The 24,059-nt window shown below is 43.3% G+C and overlaps 1 protein-coding gene across 2 annotated transcripts in view; it reads right to left on the minus strand.

Annotated features, from left to right (window-relative positions):
- ATP8B4 (ATPase phospholipid transporting 8B4 (putative)) overlaps window positions 1–24,059 on the minus strand; it is a 245,667-nt gene that overhangs the window by 159,469 nt on the left and 62,139 nt on the right. For both annotated transcript variants that reach the window (XM_088472812.1, XM_088472813.1), the window contains exons 5-6: window positions 13,538–13,651; window positions 6,104–6,202 (exon numbers count right to left, since the gene is read on the minus strand). In XM_088472812.1, coding sequence (XP_088328938.1) covers window positions 6,104–6,202; window positions 13,538–13,651 — 213 coding nt within the window. The remainder of the gene's footprint in view (window positions 1–6,103; window positions 6,203–13,537; window positions 13,652–24,059) is intronic.

Below are 24,059 nucleotides of genomic sequence, written 5' to 3' on the forward strand. Positions count from 1 at the left end.
CATTTTCACAAATGAACATCCATCCTGGTGCAGCGACACACAAATGTGCCCTGGAACACTTGCTGGGAATTTCATTTTGTTCACTGTCCAACTCTCTTTATCCTTTATTATTACTAGACTACTAGTAAAAACCAAATGTATACAGTGCCCTCCAGTGGCAGCATGCAGACAAGACCGACATGATAGAAACTGGGAAGAAAATAGTTTCTCACTACAGCGGTGGTTCCCAAACGTCACTCGCGCCCCCACGCACTGCATCACTGGGAACGCTGAAGCGATCAGAGGCTTTTTTAACCTATGATAGCTTCACAGGTCAGCTTTCCAGTTTCTGTAGGAAAGTTGATCGCAATCTACAGGCGGGAGCTCCACGAGCTACCGGTAGATCGTGAACGATGTTTTGGCCAGGCCTGCATTAGATGATTCCCTATAGCCACGGCACCCCGGTGACAGCGCAACACAGTTTGGGAACCACTGCACAGTACTGTAGGTAGTACTACAGTGTGAACTTTTAGACCCCTTACCTGGAAAACCATGTCCCAAGCATTCCATACCATACCTGGATATAGGTGTGTATATGTACTCCTTTCAAAGTAACAGGGAAGGCTAAACATTGCATGCAGGATGAATCTAGCTAAAGGAATGAAGCTGTGGGTGCAAGGTTGGTTGACCAAATGCGCTGATCACTGGGGGCAAGGCTGGCATAACATTAAGGACTGTGGAGGCATGCCTCTCATTATATGGAAGAATGGGTGGTAAAATATTAGGAACATTGAAGGAATGGGTGTTACAATATGAAGAACACTAACAAAAATAAATGGCTCTGAAAGCATGGCTGGCATGATGAAGTAGAAACCTAGGGAATGACTAGATTAGGGCAATAATAATAATAAAGCAGATACATTAGGCTAGATAACATTGTAGACACTGCAGCATGGCAGCATAATGTCAACATGGATGGCATAGTGTGCTGTGGGACTGGCTGGCTGACAAACTATAGGACCTTTGGTGATATCTGCTAAAATGTGCAGGGTGTTGGGGGCATGGATGGCATATGAAAGTAGAAACTGAGGGCATACGAAACAGGAGATAGATGCTGGGGCATAACAAGCATAATGTGAAACTTTGGGGTGTAGCTTTCAACGTCTCCTAGAAGTTGGGAAGCAGTATACTAATTATCACTAGAGATTCAACAGTCCATTGCCAAACTGACTAATGGCATAACCATCTGTGCAGTTAAGTACATAAGAGAAACTGAACGCTATCAGCCTATTCTGTTACTGGTTCATAGCGCTGAGCGTACTTAACCCTGCTGAACACAGACTGGCTACCGAAGCTTCTTGGGGGAGAAAAAAAAACAGAACTCCGGCAAGCTAATAAAAGAACAGGCTAATAATAGAACCCCAGGATCAGTGTGACAGTATGAGAAGACTACAAGGGAAGTGCACTTCATGTTATAATGTGGGGTCACTGTTGGGTTCAATGTTTGAAAGCACCATTGGGTTCAATGGGTTAATGGTAATGGTAAATAAAGTTTGAACTTGATGGATGGGCAAATTTTGGCAAGTTTGTTTCCCAGTGAGCAACAACGTACCGGTGTTTCAATGTGGTTCTGTTATTTTATTTAATTTTATTTTTTATTATTATTATTATTATTATTATTATAGAAGGGTGACCTATTAACCATATGTTCAATAAAAGAAAAATCAGAAGAACTGCATTTTAGTAGGATTAGCTGTTTAAAATCAGCTAAGTGAGCTGTAAGAAATTTGAACAGTTTCCATACATTGAAGAGTAAAAGCGATTCGAATTCTAAATTAAAAAATAACAAAAAAAAAGACTAAAAACCTTGATGACAAACACAGCAAGTGACAGCCAGCACTCGGTAAAAGGGCAACTCGCCTCTGAGACGAGACATTACAGCTTATTTACGGACAGCGAAAAAAGGCCTGCACGGACCTCATAGTCTGCTGATCACATTTCAGGGTGCACAATGATTTCTCAGAGATTGGAAACACCCCAGAAAATCAATCTGTGCCTGCATTTGTGTATACTTGGTAAAACATGAAAAGTGGAAACAATAAAACATCAGTACTTTCATTATTACAATGTGTACTTATATGTGCGTTAAGGGCTTTAGTACATTGTTCAACATGCGTTTAGCAATGCGCTTTACCACAGAAGTAAATGCAAAATACGTGACATTAAAGGTAAAGAAAAGCGGTTGTGTTTTCAGTTATCTCTGACGGTGCAGAGAATACAAGTCCTTCGGCAGGAGGAAAAAAATACAAAAATAATTGTAAAACTGGAATGCCTCTCTAAATCCACCTTCTGCATCATATCAGGTCAAATAAAATCGAGTTTTTTAACTTAAATGTAAAACATGGCACACTTGTACTCCTCATCCACACTTTGTAAGGAACTCTCTGATCTGCTCAACCCAACTATCAGACTATGTAAAGTTTTGGCACCCCAGTAAGTGCCGCCAACCTGGAATGAAATTCTGTTTGCTAATCAACTATATCTTTATTTTTGATCAGAATAAATATTCTGCTATCAGAAATGGTGTTTCTCTCACTTCACTGTGTATTGTTGCTTTGCACTAGCTTGCTTCTTTCCCAAACTTTTGTATAGACTGACATATCGTCTCACACTCCCAGTGCTTCCACAAGAGACCGAAGTGACCCAGTGAAAACCTTCACCATATACATTTACTCCATTTCACTGCTGACACAAGTACAATGACCAATCCCCACCCCTCTGGACGCCAAACTGTTCTTTTCTAAACCCTTCGCTGAAGAGGACGACTGGGGATCATCCTCCGTGTATACAGTTAAGCTGGGTATATACCACAATGATGCGACAATCCAGCGCCGGGTCTATACGATGTATCGCGCCCGCACTGCATAATCCATTGTGAGATGGTGCAATATATCATTACATGGCTAATGTAACCACACCGCGTTGTACGTTGCATCATCCAAACTTATGTGCAGCACATCAGCTTGGATGATGTCACCATACAATTCATCAAATGATGAATTGTGTACTCACATTACACGATGGTCGTGCAGAGTGGTCGCAGGTACTACAATTGCAAAACATATTGTGTAGTATGTACCCAGCTTCAGACTGAAAGACAATGTCACTTTTGAATAAAAAAAGAAAATTAATAAAAAAATGTTTATCCATGACAATAGTGAGTTGTATTATGATGCCATTAATCAAAATTAATCATTTGATTATTGATTAGCAATTTTTGGTTGGGTAATCCCTAATTTGCTAATTGCAGCCCATATTTCATGTATGGGTAGAAGGGTGTTTGACCACTTATATCTTAAATACTGACACAACCACTAACAGTAATATATTGCTCGGCTCTCATTTATGGAGAGTAAAGGACTAGTTTTGCACAGAAGAAATGTGTCACAATGCAGTTTTGATCTATAAAGTACCCTTCACAGCGCCGGAGATATTCTCCTGTTTTCATGCCCCTTAGTATGTTACCCCATGCCAGTGGCGTAACTAGAGTGGGGGGGTCGAGTATGGGACATGCCCTGGGCGCGGTGTCGGACCTGGCGGCGGGCAGGGGTGCACCGCCGGCCAGGAGCAGCCAATAAAAGTCAAGCAGATTCTTATTGGCTGCTGTACCAAGGGTCGGTACCGGGCTGGAGAGGCGCCGCCGCTGCCTACTCCATTTGCCGGGCGCCCACTGAGATTTTGTTACCAGCGAGCACTGGGCAGCTCCTTCCCTGCAGCGGCAGCTGGAAGCTGGAGCTCACTTCTGAGCTCCATCTTCCGGCTCCTGCAGTGGGTGAAGGGAGAGACGTCATGACGTCTCTACCATATTGCTCAGCGCATGGACTGAGGACAGAGCAGTCAGACAGCGACGGGCGCAGGAGCGGGGCTTCAGGTAAGTATAGTATTGTGTGTCTGTGTCTTTATGTATAAGGGGCACTACTACTGGGGAGCACTGTATAAGGAAACTACTACTGTGGAGCACTGTATAAGGGAACTACTACTGGGGGCACTGTATAAGGGGCACTATTACTGTGGGCACTGTATAAGGGGCACTGCTACTGGGGGCATTGTATAAGGGGTACGACTACGGGGGGCATTACGGTGCATATGGAATGGAAAGTAATGTTCCCAGAGTGACGAGAAACGGTGACGCCACCATTTTTCAGTGGCCACGCCGATTGTGCCATGTGACCATGCACACAGTTGGGGGGGGAGATGCCAATTTTCAGCTCGCCTTGGGCGCTAAAGACCCTAGTTACGCCACTGCCCCATGCTTCAAAAAAACTTACATTTTCCTTATATAGGGGATGGGACTATGTGCCCTAATACCCCATAATGACAGCTGTAACTAAGTGGTCACCCATATATGAAAGCACCTTTAAATTATGTGGGCCATTAGTTGCTATTGTCTGGTAATCACCTGTGCCATATCCCAGGATAATTCCCAATGATGACACAAATAAAAGGATGAAGTATAGAGACTAGAAAGCAGAAAAATGGATTTACTAAGAGTTACAGGGGGGCATGAGCTCCGGGCACCAAAATGGACAGAGGGCGCCATTCAGGGTTCCCGAATTCATGGGGCGCTGCACAGTATGACGGCCGCCTGTTATTTTTATCTCGGTTTGTTTTCTCTATATCCTAAATAAGTTACAGATCTGAGATCCATTGCTACATTTTATGCTTCCTCAAGATGCGCAGATTGCCTCCTCTCCAGCCCTCCCTCCTCTGTGATCATCTTCTGTCACCTCCCCTTTCCTGTCAGATTGATTACATTCACTTCTCACCTTTTTAATTCCCTCCCCTCTACCCTGTGATCGTCTCTTTGCCCCTGTCCACTCCTTTCTTATTGGCTTCAGTCACCACTCCTCTCTGATCGACTCTTTGCCCCTCCCCTCTCCTTTCTTATTGGCTTCTGTCACCGTCCCTCTCCTCTCCTTTCTTATTGGCTTCTGTCACCTCCCCTCTCTGATCGTCATTTTCCTCTGCCCCTTCCCCTCTTTGATCCCCTCCCTTCTCCTCTCCTCATGCATTCATTGTGTTTCAATGGACTTAAAAGTGACACATCTGAGGTAAAATCCTAAACTTCAAGTATAAGGTATGAGTTTAAAAAAAGTCACTGCTTTGCTATTAAAAGTAATGAGGTGTTCCCCGACATGACCACACAGTGTTATTTGAAAGGTCTTTTAAAAAATATTAGGAGACCTGAAATAATAATAATGGTGGCAGACATGACATGGTTAGTAGTACTCACATTAATATAGGTGCAATGCATATTTGTGAAGTAGGAGCATAGCTGAGAATGGAGCTTCCCATAGGTGTTCCCACTCCAGTGATAGCTGCTTGGGGCAGTAATTGCAGTAATAAGCTGAGCACCCTGTGGAGTTTCACTCTAGCACATGTACTCTGTCAGTTTAAGTTAAATGATCAGAATATATAATGCAATCTCCTCTATTAACTAATAACAATGATTCAAAGGAGATAAAAGGCAGACCCTAGCTGCAACACATAAATAAAGCAGTGACAAAGGAGTTACCCGTTAAGTGTCAGATAGTGCAACACCAAAGCATTCTATTCCCCCAATGGGACCTCAATGCCCAACGTGATACTGCCACTGTTTGCTGTTTTTCTCTTCACTTCAGTATTCCCCCCAGTAGGCTGGCCATACCTCACTGGCACAGTTCAGTACATGGAGGAGAAGGGGGGGGGGTTTGGCGCTATGACATGTACTTTCTCCAGGCGCTATGGTTCCACGCTGCTCCTCTGTGTACAAGCCAGTGTTATGGTGAGTAACCTCTTTAAGTGTTGTAAATAATGCACACTACATTTGGCAAGATTTGATGTAGGGTTAATACTTCGGATTTAAGCAAGCACCATCTTATGTTAATTACATCATGGGTCCTAAAAACTGCGGGCAGGCATGCTTTGGTAGTATTAGCACCACTGGTACCATTACACATACACACACAGTGAAATGATTATATCTATATGGTATCTCTATTTGCTAAAAGATGATTTGTGGCATTTATGTCAATAATTATGAACAACATAATATGCAAAAAAAAAATCTAAATATATCACTTACATAGTCATCTGTGGCATCTTTTACAGCAGTGATGGTCAATACAAGAACTAAAGGCACAATGGTAGTAAACCATGACAAGGAAGATATTTCAGGGATTAACTGCAATAAGGAGCACAAAGTCAGTCAGTTAGCAGAACTAAACCACGCTTAAAAGAACAACAACAGGTTCTTCAAGAACCCCTCAAGTATCACACAATCGACATAAGGCCCCCCATACATCTAACGACAGGTCATGCAATCGGATTGAAAACATCGATCTGCCGGAGGATCAGTGAATTATACATGTTAAATTTCACAGATTTGCTGATCACGATCATGTTTTGATCGTGAAAGGCAAATCTGTGAAATCCAACATTTTGGATTTCACCAATCCTCCGACCCGGCATTGCACGAACGCAGGATTGCGGCGATCCATCGCAGATGTATGGGGGTCTTTACACACTTCAGTCCAGATCCCTTCTGCAATTTTAAATTACACTTAAGAAGTTTAAGACGTATGGCTGCAATTTGCAGCACATATGAAAAAAAAGATGATCCCAAGAATATGTGACAAGGATATTGTTCAGGATGGACGGTGAATCTGGTTATCGTCACACCAGACCAATGGTATCCTGATAGATATGACAATACACATGAATCTAACATGCATTCACCCACGATAGTCAGGCCGTGCAGCTGCATCAGTCAGACATGTATACATGCTGCTACTCAATTGCTTATTAAAAGAGTCCACGTTTATTGTTATTCCCTAAGGCCCCCATACATCAGCAATCTGAAAACCACAATTGAATAATTTGAAGATTTGTTGCCCGATTTTAGGATTTCCCAATCCAGCAATCTGTGCATACATTACAGATCTTTTTCAGTGATTTGCAGATCGACTGCAGCAAACACAGGGCCTGATTCAGAGCCGCTCGTAAGCGGCCGCTCGTTCGTTCCGACCGATGTTCGCACAACTGCGCATGCGTATGGGTCGTAATGCGCATGCGCCAACCAGTCATTGCGGTTGGAAATCGTGCGCTCGCAAAACAGCGAGGGCCTGCTAATTTGAGTGACAGAATGAGGCGTTTGTGGGTGGTAACAGGGGAAGGTGCTTGAAAACGGGGAGTGGAGATCCGAACGCAGGCGTGCCAAACGGTCAAAACGGGCGTTTAATGGGTGTGCATAATTAACAAAGCAGCGTCATCGACCACGTCACTTGGCTCGACTTTTCCCGCCTGACTCGGATCTGAAATCGAGGCAAAACGTCATCATCCCGCCTTCCGGGTCTCGCGGGTTTTGGATCCTATATAAGGTACCCGCGTCGGCGCCATTTTCTCACTCGGCTGTGGACAGTGAAGAGGGAGGGTGGGAGTTAGGGCTGGCTGGGCTGTGTAGTGTAGTGTAGTGTTGTAGTGTAGTGTAGTGTAGTGCAGTGCAGTGTTGTGCTGTCCTGTGCTGCTGTTGTCCATAGGGGCTGTGTCCACTACTTCAAAGTCCATAGGGGCTGGCTGGACTGTGTTGTGCAGTCAGTTGTCCATAGGGGCTGTGTCCACTCCAAAGTCCTGTGCAGTGTCCCAGTCCTAAAGGGGTGCTGTAGTGTTGTCCAGGGGGTGCTCCCCCCAAGTGCTAAAAAAATAAATATTTTTTCTGTGTTTGTGAATTGTGTGCACTGTGGCTGCACGTGCATCAACAAAGGAGCAGCGCCAAGCGTGCGCCTGTGTCCCATAAGTAAAAGGCCGGCTGGCTTGTCCGTTAAAGGGTGCTGTAACCCCCAAAGGGCACTCCAAACAAAATAAAAAAATATATTTTTTTGTGTTTGTGAATTGTGTGCGTAGTACCCGCACGTGCATCAACAAAGGAGTGCCAAGCGTGCGCCTGTGTCATAAGTAAAGGGTCGGCTGGCTTGTCCGTTAAAGGGTGCTGTAACCCCCAAAGTACACTCCAAACAAAATAAAAAATATTTTCTTTGTTTGTGAATTGTGTGCGCAGTAGCCGCACGTGCATCAACAACGTAGTGCCAAGCGTGCGCCTGTGTCATAAGTAAAGGGTCGGCTGGCTTGTCCGCTAAAGGGAGCTGTAACCCCCAAAGTACACTCCAAACAAAATAAAAAATATTTTCTGTGTTTGTGAATTGTGTGCGCAGTAGCCGCACGTGCATCAACAAAGTAGTGCCAAGCGTGCGCCTGTGTCCCATAAATAAAGGGCCGGCTGGATTGACCGCTAAAGGGTGCTGTAACCCCCAAAGGACACTCCAAACAAAATAAAAAAATATATTTTTCTGTGTTTGTGAATTGTGTGCACTGTGGATGCACGTGCATCAACGAAGGAGCAGCGCCAAGCGTGCGCCTGTGTCCCATAAGTAAAGGGCCGGCTGGCTCATAGCTTAAAGGGTGGTGTAACCCACAAAGTGCACTAGTCTCCAACAAAAATAAAAAATTATTTTCTGTGTTTGTGTGCGCCTTAGCCGCACGTATATATCAATATAACATAAATGGAGGACCAAACTTTCTCCGATAAAAATAAAATAGGGAAAGATCAAGAACCACTTCCTCCTAGTGCTGAAGCTGCTGCCACTAGTCATGACATAGACGATAACATGCCATCAACGTCGTCTGCCAAGGCTGATGCCCAATGTCATAGTAGAGGGCACATACAATCCCAAATGACAAAGTTCAGGAAAATGACCTTGAAAAAAACATTTAAATCATCTGAAGAGAAACGTAAACTTGCCAATATGCCATTTACGACACGGAGTGGCAAGGAATGGCTAAGGTCTTTCCCTATGTTCATGACTAGTGGTTCAGCTTCACATGACGATGGAAGCCCTCCTCCCACTAAAAAAATCAAACGAGTTAAGCTGGCAAAAGCACAGCGAAGAACTGTGCGTTCTAAGAAGATATCACAAATCCCAAGTCCAAGTGTGGTGGTGGTTGCGATGCCTGACCTTCCCAGCACTGGACGGGAAGAGGTGGCTCTTTCCACCATTTGCACGCCCCCTGCAAGTGCTGAAAAGAGCACCCACAGTCCACTTGCTGATATGCAAATTGAAGATGTCACTGTTGAAGTACAACAGGATGAGGATACTGGTGTAGCTGGCGCTGAGGAGGAAGTTGGCGAGGAGGATTCTGATGGTGATGTGGTTTGTTTAAATCAGGCTCCTGGGGAGACAGTTGTTGTCCGTGGGATGAAAAAGCCCATCACGGTCATGCCTGGGCAGAAGACCAAACATTCCACCTCTTTGGTCTGGCAATATTTCTATCCAAATCCGGACAACAACTGTCTTGCCATATGTACCATATGTAAAGGTGAAATAAGTAGGGGTAGGGACGTCAACCACCTAGGAACATCCTCCCTTATACGGCACCTGCAGCGCGTTCATAAAAAGTTACTGTCAAGTTCAGAAACTTTGGCTAAGACCATAAGCAGTCCAGGGACACCTAAATCCCGTTGTCCTGTTGTATCCAAGCGCCTGCAAACCACACCGTCAACTCCCTCCTCGTCAATTTCCTCCTTAGTCAGGATCGGAAGTAGTCCTGCAGGCCATGTCACTGGCATGACTGACTCTCCTATCCGGGATTCCTCTGGAGGATCCTGCATTGCTACGCCTCCTGCTGCCGCTGCTGCTGTTGCTGCTGCTGGGAGTCGTTCATCATCCCAGAGAGGAAGTAGGAACAGCACTACTTTTACTAAACAATTGACCCTCCAACAGTCCTTAGCGAGGAGGATGAAGTACGACAGCAGTCATCCTGAAGCAAAACGTATAACTGAGGCCTTGACTGCTATGTTGGTGTTAGACGAGCATCTGTTATCCGCCATTAGTGCAGTGGGATTTAGACAATTGATGGAGGTAGTGTGTCCCCGGTTCCAAATCCCGTCTAGATTCCACTTCACTAGGCAGGCGATACCGAGACTGTACAGAAACGTCAGAAAAAGTGTCCTCAGTGTCCTGAAAAATGCCGTTGTACCCAATGTCCACTTAACCACGGACATGTGGACAAGTGGAACAGGGCAGACTAAGGACTATATGACTGTGACAGCCCACTGGGTAGATGTATCACCTTACGCAGCAACAGCAGCAGCGTCACCAGTAGCAGCATCTCAGAAACGCCAGCTCGTTCCAAGGCAGGCTACGCAGTGTATCACCGGTTTCAGTAAGAGGCACACCGCCGACAACCTCTTAGAGAAACTGAGGGAAATCATCGCCCAGTGGCTTACCCCACTTAGACTCTCCTGGGGATTTGTGATATCTGACAACGCCACCAATATTGTGCGGGCATTACATCTGGGCAAATTCCAGCACGTCCCATGTTTTGCTCACACAATAAACTTGGTGGTGCAGAATTTTCTGAAAAGCGACAGGGGCGTGCAGGAGACGCTTTGGGTGGCCCGAAAAATTTCTGGCCACTTTCGCCATTCAGCGACTGCGTGCCGAAGACTGGAGCGCCAGCAAACACTCTTGAACCTGCCCCGCCATCACCTGAAGCAAGAGGTTGTGACGCGGTGGAACTCAACCCTCTATATGCTTCAGAGGATGGAGGAGCAGCAAAAGGCCATTCAAGCCTATACATCCACCTATGACATAGGCAAAGGAGGGGGTATGCACCTGACTCAAGCGCAGTGGAGAATGATTTCCGTGCTGTGCAAGGTTCTCCAGCCCTTCGAACTTGCCACACGTGAAGTCAGTTCAGACACTGCCAGCTTGAGTCAGGTCATTCCCCTCATCAGGCTTTTGCAGAAGCAGCTGGAGAAAGTGAAGGAGGAGCTAAGACGGAGCGATTCCGCTCAGCATGTGGGACTTGTGGATGAAGCCCTTCATTCGCTTTGCCAGGATTCCAGGGTGGTCAATCTGTTGAAATCAGACCACTACGTTTTGGCCACCGTGCTCGATCCTAGGTTTAAAGCCTATGTGGTGTCTCTCTTTCCGGCCGACACAAGCCTGCAGAGGTGCAAAGACCTGCTGGTGAACACACTGTCAGCTGAAGCGGAACGTGACACGTCAACAGCTCCTTCTTCATTTTCTCCCGCAACTGGGGCTGCCAGGAAAAAACTTAGGTATCCTAAGCAACCCGCTGGCGGTGATGCAGGGCAGGCAGGACCAAGTTTGGACATCTGGTCCGGACTGAAGGACCTGCCAACAATTTCTGACATGTCTACTGTCACTACATATGATACTGTCACCATTGACAGAATGGTGGAGGATTACATCGGTGACAGCATCCAAGTAGGCATGTCAGACAATCCATACCTGTACTGGCAGGAAAAAGAGGCAATTTGGAGGGCCCTGTACAAACTGGCTCTATTTTACCTGAGTTGCCCCCCCTCCAGTGTGTACTCCGAAAGAGTGTTTAGTGCAGCCTGGAACCTTGTCAGCGAAAGGCGTAGGAGGTTGCTTCCACAAAATGTGGAGAAGATGATGTTCATAAAAATGAATTATCAACTCTTCCAGGGAGACCAGCCTCCAGAACGTACAGAGGGACCTGTGGTGGTGGATTCTAGTGGGGACGAGTTAATACTCTGTGAGGATGAGGATGTACACAACACTGAAGAGGGTGAGGAATCGGTGGATGAGGAGGATGAGGACGACATCTTGCCTCCGTAGAGCCAGTTTGTGCAGGGACAGATGAATTGCCAGCTTGTTTTGTGGGGGCCCAAACGAACCAATCATTTCAGCCACAGTTGTGTGGCAGACCCTGGCGCTGAAATGATTGCTTTGTTAAAGTGTGCATGTCCTGTTTATACAACATAAGGGTGGGTGGGAGGGCCCAAGGACAATTCCATCTTGCACCTCTTTTTTTTCTTTGCATTATGTACAGTTTGGGGCCTAGTTTTTCAAACTGCCATCCTGTCTGCCACTGCAGTATCACTCCTAGATGGGTCACGTGTTTGTGCCGCCCACTCGTGTCGCTTAGCATAGTCATCCAGCTACCTCGGTGCAAACTTTTGGACATAAAAACACTATTGTGAGGTGTGAGGTGTTCAGAATAGACTGGAAATTAGTGGAAATTAAGGTTATTGAGGTTAATAATAGCATAGGAGCAGAAAAACCAACACATTCTGTGATTTTAGCTGTTTTTATGCTTTTTTAAAAAAAAATACAGATCCAAAACACAAAACCCAGAACCCAAAACACGGAAGGGTGGTTTTGGCAAAACCAATCCAGATCCAAAACACGAAGAAAGATCCAGATCCAAAACCAAAACACGAAAAGTGGCTGGTGCACACCCCTAATTTTAATACGCATGCGCGAACCAGTCAGTGCGGCCGAGAATCGGTTGTTCGCTAAATAGCGAATGCCTGCTATTTTGAGTGACAGGAGGAGGCGTATGTGGGTGGTAACAGGGGAAGGTGCTTGAAAACGGGGAGTGGAAATCAGAACGCTGGCGTGCTTAAAGGTCAAAACGGGCGTTTTATGGGTGTGCAGAATTAATACAGGAGCTTCATTGACCATGTCACTTGGTTGATTTATAGTCAGAACTGCTCGCAAGAGTGTGGTAGGAAAAACCAACCACAAGAATAGTGAGCAGTTCATACGCTGTTCGATGTACTCGATTAATCTATTAAATAGCTGACATGACGTATGGTGCGAGCGGCCAGGGGGCGTCTTTTTCAAAATTACGACCGCAAGTTTTGTTCGCTCGTTCAGACATAGAGGCGTCAACAGACCGCAAAGTGCGAACGGTTCATTTGAATAGCCACCCCTTTTTAATGAACGAGCGAGCGCAAATAGCGCCCGGCTCTGAATCAGGCCCACAGATCTGCCAATCTTGAAAGGCTCCATCATGTTACAAGTAAAGGCCCCCATACATCAGAGATTGATTGCAGCAATCGTGCAATTTGCAATCGATTCTGTATAAAAATCTTTTCCTTTTTCAATCGATTGTGGCAATTCTGCAATCGATTGAAAAAGGGAAAGATTCTTATACACAATCGATTGCAAATTGCACGATTGCTGCAATCAATCTCTGATGTATGGGGGCCTTAACGGTCTGCAAATCTGCTGATCATCTCCATACACTAGCATTCTACAGCCCCAATCCATCCGTGAAATCCAACATGTTGGACAATCTGATCTAACAATTCCAATCACTTTTAGGTTGCAATCTGCGATCTGTGAAGCCCATACATTGCAGAATTGCCACAATCGATTGCTGATGTATGGGGGTCTTAAAAGGTACTTGTTACACCACCATTATGTTGGTTCTGGAAAGATTCAGCTCTCTGCAAATGCCCAACCTTATCTGCTATTGGGCAGCAGATTTGGAGTCACAAATACAAATTGCTCGTAAAAAAACAAACATTGTAACGGTCTGCAATTCCCTAACATATAAATGTGACCCAAAAACAGCTACTGATGTTATTCAAACAGTAGAATGTAAGAATTTCATCAGGAGTAAATCTTCCTGTGATTGTGTGAAGAACAGTAAAAGAAGCTTCAATATAAATTGTACGTACCTGTAATATCAGGAGGAAAAGAAAATATGCATTGGCAACTCGCTGGAACTGTTCAAATAAATTAATAGGCAGGAACGTGATGATATTGTACTTCGATGTCTTGATACCATTATTCTAGAAGCAGAACAACATGCTGGGTTAGTCCATTATACAACATTGTGCAAAGAAAATGTATACCATTCTAAAGAATACAGTGTCAGGTATGGTCTTGTTTCCAATCATTACCATAAGAGTCCTGTAGGGGGCATTAGAGGATCACACTAAATTCAGGCAGAAAGCACATCTTTTCATGAAGAACACAGAGCATAGCAGATTAAGTACACGTGCACATAGCAATATGAAGTATATGACGCAATCTAATGTCTTAAGCTGCCCATACACTGTGCGATAGGCACCTTGCGCTGCGACTTGCGATCCAACGGCCGACATATCGGGTGGTCCACACACACTGAGCGATCCACCTCCCGACCACCCGATATGCCGGCACCAAACTCCCCCCCCCCCCCCCCGAATAGCGCTGCATGGGATCGTACATCGCATCCCCAAATTAACTGAACATGCAGCAAGATCTGGAGGTGCGATGTACGACTCCATTGGGGAGCGCACTGTCCGATATCATGGCCACACACGGTACGATGTAGCAGCGATATCGTACCAATCCCTCGGATCGGCTACTTTATCACACAGTGTATGTACACCTTTAGAGCGACTGATTCAGAGTTGAGACAAAGCAAAAAAAAAAAAGGGGGAACTTTCCACCTGGACAAGTCACGTTGCAATGCAAAGGATTCAAGAACATTTATTTTTTTTGCATGCAGGGTAAATACTGGCTGCCTTTGCATGTAGCCCACAAATGCTGGACAGCTTTATTTTTACACAGCAATTTAGAGTTCAGCTAGGATATGCCCCTCTGATGTAAATCTCTGCAAATTTTAAATATACTCCACCTGCAGTGCAACATGGTTTTGGCAAAGTTTCAGTTTTTTTTTTGTGCTTTGCACCAAACTCTGAATCAGACCCTAAAGATACAAAATGATTGGGCAGTGTTAAAAGTATTTTTAAGCTCACTATGAAATTTAGTAATAACTATGAACCGTTGAATTATTTAGTAGGCTACATCTTAAAACAATGAAAAAATTCCACTAATGGCACTAAACACTTTCACAATAATGATGACTCCTGCTGACCTAATAGAGGTTGCCTTCCTCAATAGCATATAAATTAAAACAAACCAAAGAAAGAACTATCTAGAATTTGACACCAAACATATATGAAAATAAAGATTTAATAAAAATATATAAAATAAAACAGAAGATTGTGTATTGCTACAATCATGAAGGTAAAAAAAACATTATAATTGATCAAATATTCATCTATACCAGTGATTCCCAACCTCGGTCCTCAAGGCACACTAACAGTCCTGGTTTTAGTGATATCCATGCTTAAGCACAGATGGTTAAATCAAAATACCTAAGGTGCTAATTAAGTCCCCTGTCCTCATCCATGGCTATCCTTAAAACCTGGACTGTTAGTGTGCCTTGAGGACCGTGGTTGGGAACCCCTGATCTATACAATACGCATATAGATGTTTCCTGATGCATCTAGCCTCCTTGCGCGTTAAACATCTAATCCAGTCGTGCCATGCCGTGCTTTGGTAGCTCTGAGCATGTGACTTTTGACCTTCAAATGCGTCTTATTTGCACAGTGATGCGAAGAGGACGCAGAAGCAGCTTCTGCTGATTAAAATTATATGCGGCATGCCTATATTCTATGTGTAACTGTGGGTGTATCTGCATGTGAAACGCTACGTTACAGTATCTTAGCCGCTGACCCTGTAACGTAGCATTTTGCATGCAGATGCATCCCTGTGTGAATAAGACGCATTTGAAGGTAAAAAGTTGCACTAAAAAACGCTCGGTGCTACCGAGTCACACAGCACTCACACATTATGTGTAACGCGACTTATAGCGCACGGAGGATAGATGTATGTGGACATATCAGTACATGTTACTGATATGGACCTGTTGTACCATAACACAGATCGCAAAAGCAGAATACATGTAACATGTGACATGTAACTCAGAATCTTTCAATATACATAAAAAAAATAACATCTAAAACAAAGTCTACAATAATGGCTATGCAGGTTGTGTGGATAAGGAACAGTCAATTCTAGAAGCTAGTGTCTTCATAGCGACTGATTAAATATTTCTATAGAATAAAACAAATATTTACAAGAAGTCTATTTGGGGTTGTGTGAACATATATTTTAAGTTTAGCTAATTATGAGACAGTGGTTACACACATCAGTAGCAACTTATTGTTTTTGTATTGTCATATAGAGAGCTGGCTGTTTATGATAGTGTCACGCAGCTACCTAGAGACCAAACACATGTCAATGTACATTACAGAGCTATGGAAAATAAGATGCTTTGGAGAAGATTTGCAGAGTACTCTATGAGCCCAGGAGGGATCTGTCAGCTGAAAAACAATCTGTTGATCGTGTGAATAAAACTCCACCTCCCTTGCACAGGACAAGAGCTGAAGATAGAGAATGCTCCCAGTCACAAGACACGAGGCATTTCATAGCAAGTTGTGTATATCGCAGTATCTAACGTAATTTTTTTTACCCGTTACGGTCTTTGGATCGCTAAGAAGTTTTTTAAGCTCTCTCATTTTTTCCCCATGTCCTGTTTTGTAAGACTCTATAATAGGTCTCTATTATAAGGAAATGAGTTTTTAAGGGCGTCAACTGTGCATTTAAGAAATATTTAATATTAATTGTACAGCTGAGAATATTAATAGCACAGCATGAAAATATTAATAGCACAGCCGGAGTAAAATTGTAATTTCACAGCACACAATTCTCTGAAAAATCATGTATATATTGTTCCCTTCCCTCTGTATCTAGTTTTTTAAAAAGAGTAACCGGTCACCATGCGTTAAATAAATGGAATGGAGCGGAATAGGACACTCACTCCCTATTGTACAGATGGGCTCACTATTTTTGAGTGAAGGTTGCCAAATATGTCCCTTTAACAAGCAACACATGAATTACACAGGTTCTGTGGATGGCTGACTTATACCCCTAGAAGTTAGCCATCCACAGAACCGATGTAATTCATGTGTTGCTTATTAAAGAGACAGATTGGCAGTCCTCATCACCACCATGCTAGCTGCAGACCCTAGAGCTCACAGAGGTTTGACAGCTTTCAACATATTGGCTCTGTATAAACACATTAGAACAGTGTCAAAGGATTTTCAGTCCATATGAAGGGTTAATATTAATAATGCATAGAGCACCTAAAACAGTTTTATACATCCCCCTTAGTTTACTACACTGGTGGTGTTGCGTTAATTGATGTAGAAACTGATCACAAATAATTTACTTAACGTGGCAGAAACAAATTCAAGACACCAAATATATCTGACATAAATTTTATATATACACAATAAGCATGTCAATAAAAGTGTACAAATAACATATAACAATAGCCTATTTAATTAAGAAGTGAGGCCCTGATTCAGAGCCGGTCGCTCTGACAGAGCGCTCGCTCTGAATCAGGACAGGGCTATTTTTTTTTAGAACGGCCTCCTGGCCGCTCGCATAGCTGTGGGTGACCACCCACAGCTATAGCGAGCGGCCAGGAAGATGGTCGCGATGGTCAAGACCATCGTGACCATCGGGCTTGCGACGAGACCCTTGTGGTAGGGTCTCGTTGCCGCAAGCCCCAGAGAGATTTCATGTCTAAGAGAGCCGAAATCTCTCCCACTGACATCACTCGCGATGTCAGTGGGGCCGCCCCCAAATGGAGGTGTTCACATAGGAACGTCTCCGTTTGGGCAGCCACCCCCCCGGCCCGCCCACCAAAGGGGGCGTGCTGTCACTCAACATTGACAGCACGCCCCCTTTGGTACGAGACTCGGAGCGACGGATTGCCCGTCGCTATCCAGGTCTCGCGCATGCGCATGACGGAGCCAGATTTGTTGTGCGCATGCGCTCTGGGCCACCATAGACCCGGTTGCGAGCGCTCAGCGCTTGCGACCGGGTCTGAATCAGGCCCTCTGTACAGACTAATCAGCATATATTGCTGTAGAACCTACTGATTCCTTAAAAAAACCTGCAAACTGGCAGATTCACTAAAAGAAGAAAAAGAAAGAAAAAGATTATATGTGCTATGATCAATCTAAAACTGACAGTTCTCGCCCGACCAAAGTCCACATGTGGGAGTCCTTGTACCCCCTTAATTCCGACCTCCAGATCTTATCAGGGGATAGCGCTAGAATGCTCTCCAAAGATGTAATAAAAAAAAAATATATATATATATATATATATATATATATATATCTCGGAAAGACAGTCTCCGCACTGTTGGAGCACGCTTGTAATAAACCTATATTAGCCAACAGGTATAGCGATTGATGGTATCCCCAACCGACAGGCCGATGGACAAGGTTATCCTCAGACGGGGAAATCCTGAGGCTATAATATACTCAACACGTGACCGCCAGGTTACCTCTCTCCGTCCTTAATCCAGCCTGCGGGCACCGTCACCGCAATGTTTAAGTGGCGCTTGTGGCTCTCCGTGGAAACAAGAAAGTGTCCAAAGTCAGCAGAGAACTGTATCGCTTGGTAATAGTCCTCTAACCCCTTTCGCTTCTACTACATGAAGCTTTATCAAAGAGGATTCATACTCTTTGATAAAGCTTCATGTAGTGGAAGCGAAAGGCATTAGAGGACTATTACCAAGCGATACATTTGCTCTGCTGATTTTGGACACTTTCTTGTTTCCACGGAGAGCCACAAGCGCCACTTATCAGTAGGTTCTACAGCAATATATGCAGATTACTCTGTACAGACTTCTTAATTACATAGGCTATTGTTATATGTTATTTGAACACTTTTATTGACATGCTTATTGTGTATATATAAAATTTATGTCAGATATATTTGGTGTCTTGAATTTGTTTCTGCCATGTTAAGTAAATTATTTGTGATCAATTTCTACATCAATTAGCACAACACCACCAGTGTAGTATTTGTTTGCGATCATCAATGGGTGATCTTTTATTGGGTTTACACAGACCCATAGGTGTTTGCAGCTGTGTTATATTATTCATTTTTAGCTTTATTAGCACCAGGCTGATATTTGGTTGGTTATCCCCCTTATTTTACCTACACACCATAGATTAGGTATAGCCAGAGTTTTGGACTTGGTGATCTACTCTAAAAGCTGAAAATCTTTCGCAATCTACCATAGTACCAAGTGCGATGTAACAGGAAAAGGTACAATACACCCTCAGATGCTCCAATACATTTTTTCTGGTTTGTAGAAATAAAATGTATACTACACGGTGTTATGTAGCAGAATAAGAAGGCATTATATATCCCCAGATGCTCCAAATATTGATGCACACAGTGCTATGACCAATACATTTCTGCAATATACACCCGCACCACAGAACCAGAATATAGCTGCACAAATATGCCCGCAGAACCACAAGCTAATGGTAATGAATATATATCCCCAAATGGGCACCAAAACATTACTGGAGATTTATCTGTGCTCTCTACCAATGTTAGTAGGTAATGACGAGCAGTCACGCTGGTGCCGCCTCAGTAGAAGCTGTTACATGCGACTTCCTCAGCCAATAAGAACCAGCCGACACGTAACAGCCGCGTCTACTATGCACGGTAACGTAAACCACCGGCAGCTGCAAGCCTCTGCTGTCACATCGTCTACTGCAGCGGACAGTTGGCCACAATCTACCAATAGATCGCAATCACGTTTTGGCCAACACTGCCATAGATGGTTAAATACACTGCTAGTGTGGGGTGAAACCCTGCAACACTAATCTAATGTAATATTCAAAACCAATATGTTGCAAGCAGTTACAGTTCCTATGACTTAATGGTGAGCCCTATGAAGTACAGAAATCATGTGTATACTTTGCAAAGTAAAAAAAAAATAATAATAATAATAATCCAAAAGTGAATGAATGTCTGTGTTAGAAAAGTTGATTTACAAATATAAATTATTTATGATTTTATAACACGCACTATTTACTTTATTAAATAATCACTCTATATATCCAGTGATTAATTATGAGGCCGGGATAACACTGAGCGCTGCTGACTGGATTAGGAAACATCTAAACGGTTTACAGCCTCTAGAAGAATGCCAAGCATTCCATCACCAGTACTGCACTTATTAGTAACCGGCATAAGCAAAACCAACTAAAATGATTAATTTCCATGTCTTACAGATGCTGCAAGTATTACATATTTACACCGCTGAACAATCTTACATTGTAACTTGTCTGCTGTGATTTACCTAATTTCTAAATGTAAATGTGCATTTAAATAATAGATATATGCTATATACATATATACCTTTAGGACATGTTTCACTAAAGATAGAATGAAAGATCAATCTACTTCGGCGTATACATTTCCCTTAAAAAAAAAATGATTACACTCGATACTGGATGTGATATCACCTCTGAGGCAGTTTGCAGTAGCCACTGGCAAGACCTAGACAAGATAAATAGTCCCTGACTCCTGATTTGTCACCGTTACTTATTGCTTCTTATGGTCTGAGAGGAAGAGAGACTTTGCTGACACCAGGAGAGGGAGGCCGTCTGTGAATAACCATTTATCAGTGGTTCCCAAACTTTCTCAGTTCGAGGCACCCTTAGCGTCTCCATAATTTTTTCAAGGCAAAAATAATTACTCAGCAGTCCCGTTTTTTTAAACAGTTGGGTCAAAATAATGTTATAACTATTTCAAAAAGAGAGAAAAAAAGTCCTATTCTTACCCATTGCCCCCTCCATCTCCCATTCCATCTCCCTCCTATTGCCCCCTCCATCTCTCTCCTATAGCCCTCTCCATCTCTCACTTTACACCCACCCTGTCTCTCCCTTTGCCCCCTCCAAGCCTCTCCATTTGCCCCCTCCAAGCCTCTCCATTTGCCCCCTGGAAGTCTCTCCGTTTGCCCCCTGGAAGACTCTCCATTTGCCCCTCTCCATGCTCCCCCCTTACTTACCTTTAGTTGTGATGGCCAGCTCTGTTCTGCAGCATCGCTCCTCAGATCAGACACTTCCTGTCTGATCTTCCACAAAGCACTGCGTCATAGGATCCCATTCAGGAGCAGACAGCCCCTAGATTCACTGCCTGTTGGTTTCCAGTAACAGCTCTCTTCCCACTCATCGTAACCTCCCCCCTCCCCTCCACACCACCAACCCCTCTACCACCCGTGCTAAAAAAAAAAAAAATTTTACACAAGGAAAAACAATACAGTGGTCGGCCTCTTTAAGCCACCGGCCACAGCGGCACCCCGGTGACATCGCCAAGGCCCCCCAGGCAGCTGCAGCACACAGTTTGGGAACCACTGAACTTTATGCTTTATACTCAAGTAAATATTTATTAAGGACCAATAGCACGGTATAAAATATATCCTCACATTCTGTGAACATTATATATATATATATATATATATATATATATATATATATATATGATGTAGAGTTGGACATTTCATTTCCTGTGTAAATGTGGTTGCATTTTGCAATTACAACTCCTTACACAAGAGAGGCTGAATGAGGTAGGTAGAGGCGTGCTACCATCAGCCGAGTACAGTAAGGGTTAGTTCACGCCAATGCAGCTCATACCGACCACAATGACGCATATATACACATGTGAGACGCTAGTACAATATACGCATTGATGATGCGGATACCTCATAGTGATACTATCACTATTGTTAGTGAAGTCTATTCATATTATTTGTATGTTATATATGTATATTTGCAATTGGATAATGGCACAAAAGCCAATTAACATTTAGTTTTTTAAAATCAGAATACAATAGATGTTTCAATTGAACTTAATAGTATTCAAGTCAGTATTTAATTGAATTTTACATGGTAAATAAGATTTTATTATTTTTTAATAATATTGTCCAGACATAGACAGATTGTAAACTACACTTCAGGAAATTACCCAAGCCAAGTCTCCTTTAGTAAACCAGGCAAGGCACATATACTACTGACTGTTCCCATGACTAACCTGGCCCATGTATTGCTATTTTCTCCTGGCATAAATCTAGGGCAAATGTATCCTTGCAAAACTGGGCATCCATCTCTACAAGGTGTTCAAAATGCTTATTTTTCAGGCACATTTTACACGTCCTACATCTCTACATCAGCCCCATAATGTTGACTGGAGTGCATCAAATCTGACCTAGACAAGTTCAGGGGCACCACCAGTTCAAGAGTAAAGTGCTCTTAAGGTGCATACACACGTAACAATTTTGTAACCAACTATTTTCTGTCAGATTTTGCCTTGAAAAAGTGAACGATTTTTTGAAGTGTAATGAACGATTTTTACAACGATGAATGAAAAATGTTCCTTCCCTTAATGAAAATCGTTATGATGGACAGTCTGAAATGGACGATGAACGATAACTACAAACTACAGCGAGCTTGAACGATTATCGTTCATCGTTATAACTCAGAAACTGAATGATTTTTTGAACGATTGAAGGATAATGACGTTGTTAACAAATCGTTTAAAAAATCGTTACGTGTATATGCACCTTTAGAAATCATTTTGAAATATTGATAAGAAATCATACGTAAACTAGCTGTTGCTGGCTCCTGCCAAAATTTTCTTATTTGAGGTGTTATAGTTGTATACATTTGGACCCTGTTGCAGGAGTGGCCCACGTGACCAGCAGCAGCGCCTTCACCCACCACTCACATCAATGTCACTGTGTGCCCTGTGCACGGACTGCTATGTAGCCTCTCCTATTCAAGTGAACGTAGGCCTCAAAACACCTCTCCCTCCATCCCTTACCGGCTGCGGGTATGGTGCCGCACCTATCTCTTGAATTGATGATGTCAATAAATTTTGTGTTTGTTATTGCTCAGCTTTAACCTGACAGATCAAGATGAAATAAAGTGCAGATAATTTCTAGGAGTTTCCACTACAAAATGATGCATGAAAATTGGTTCAGTAGTTATTGCGCCAACTTAAAACAGACAGACACAATGTTCTTATACTATTAGTATAGATTCCCAAAGCTTGGATTGGGAATACTGCCTGGAAAAGAGTAGATATGGATTATATATAAAAAAAAAAAGGGAATTATAATTATCATTATCATGTTACAATTAATAGAACATTATAAGAATACTAATTGTGATATGACCTGAAACCCAACAGACATAATAGCTTCTCGGTGAGTATTTAGATGTCCCCAGGGTAAGGATTATTCTACAGAGCCATCCCTGATCTTGAACAGATAATGACATTGAAGCTGTTAACTGTGACTGCCAGCCTGGAAAAGGTAGACTGAAGCAGTAGAAAAATCAAGTTGAGTAGAGAAGCTTATACACATGAGAGAGGATAGAGCTAATATAGTCCTGATGTTCTAGCTTGCAGAAAATAAAGCAGTGTTTACTTATGTTTTTAGAATTGCTGCCATTATTTCAAACAGCAGAACTAATAGCCTACAAAGAGATAACTGAAGGATGAACGCTTTGAATTTGTGCTGGAAGACAGTTTATTGGTTAAATAAATCACATTATAATCTTATAGTAGAAAAAGAAAAAGTCACTCTACAGATCTATGCAAGTTTTTCCAGTAAAAAAACTTGCATTGTGCTGAGAGAGAGGGACGCCCCTCTTGACAATGGAACACTTGAGGTTAGATTCAAAAAGTGGCAGTATAAAAACAACTTTTTGGATTTTGATGTAAAATTAATCAATGCTTTAAAGATCACTGCCTTGATCTTTAGAAACTTTGGCTACATAGGTTACTAGAGTCTGATTCAGAGTTGAAAGTACACGTGCATCTTGTATGAATCTGCACTGTGCATGTTCAGAAAATGGGTTCACAAAGGTAGTTGAAAGTCCTACTAATCTTGATCGCAGCTTCACTTATGTCTGAAAATGAGTAACCAGGTTGTAATGGACATCCTGCAGGCACAGTTCAGTGAGTGTGTGTTGACGCAGCCGTGAGCTATGCAGAGTTGGACGTAAGAGAAAATACATCTGTTATAAGGTGTACCTTTCCAATATAGCGTAGGTGCAAGTGTGTACAGGTGATCATGACAGATAGTAGCATACAAGGCTACCTGTAGAGGCAATCACATTGTAAGATACTGTTTCATGCTGACTTGCAATGTTAAGCAAGCATGGCACAACTTTTGCTTGTAACTTATTCACTAGAAGCACTATTCCTTTACAGCACTAATGCACAACCAAGGACAGGCTGCATTTTTGTAGCCTGCAGGAAGCAGGAGACAGAAAATATACCAGCTAGCGCCAATTTTCTCGTTGACTCGTGCAGTACTGCTGTCCTTGGGGAGACCTGCGCATGCGCAGTAGATTCTGGCACCCACCGCGGCACTGCAAGAGAGAGGAGGCGGCCCGCACGGAGTCTGCACACGGGCCTCCACCTCTTTTAAAATGCCCCTGCTCCAGTGCATATGTTGCAGTATGGGTTGAGCAACAGCAA

Source organism: Taudactylus pleione, unplaced genomic scaffold (genome assembly GCF_031769625.1).
Source record: "Taudactylus pleione unplaced genomic scaffold, aTauple2 ptg000129l, whole genome shotgun sequence".
Lineage (NCBI taxonomy): Eukaryota > Metazoa > Chordata > Amphibia > Anura > Myobatrachidae > Taudactylus > Taudactylus pleione.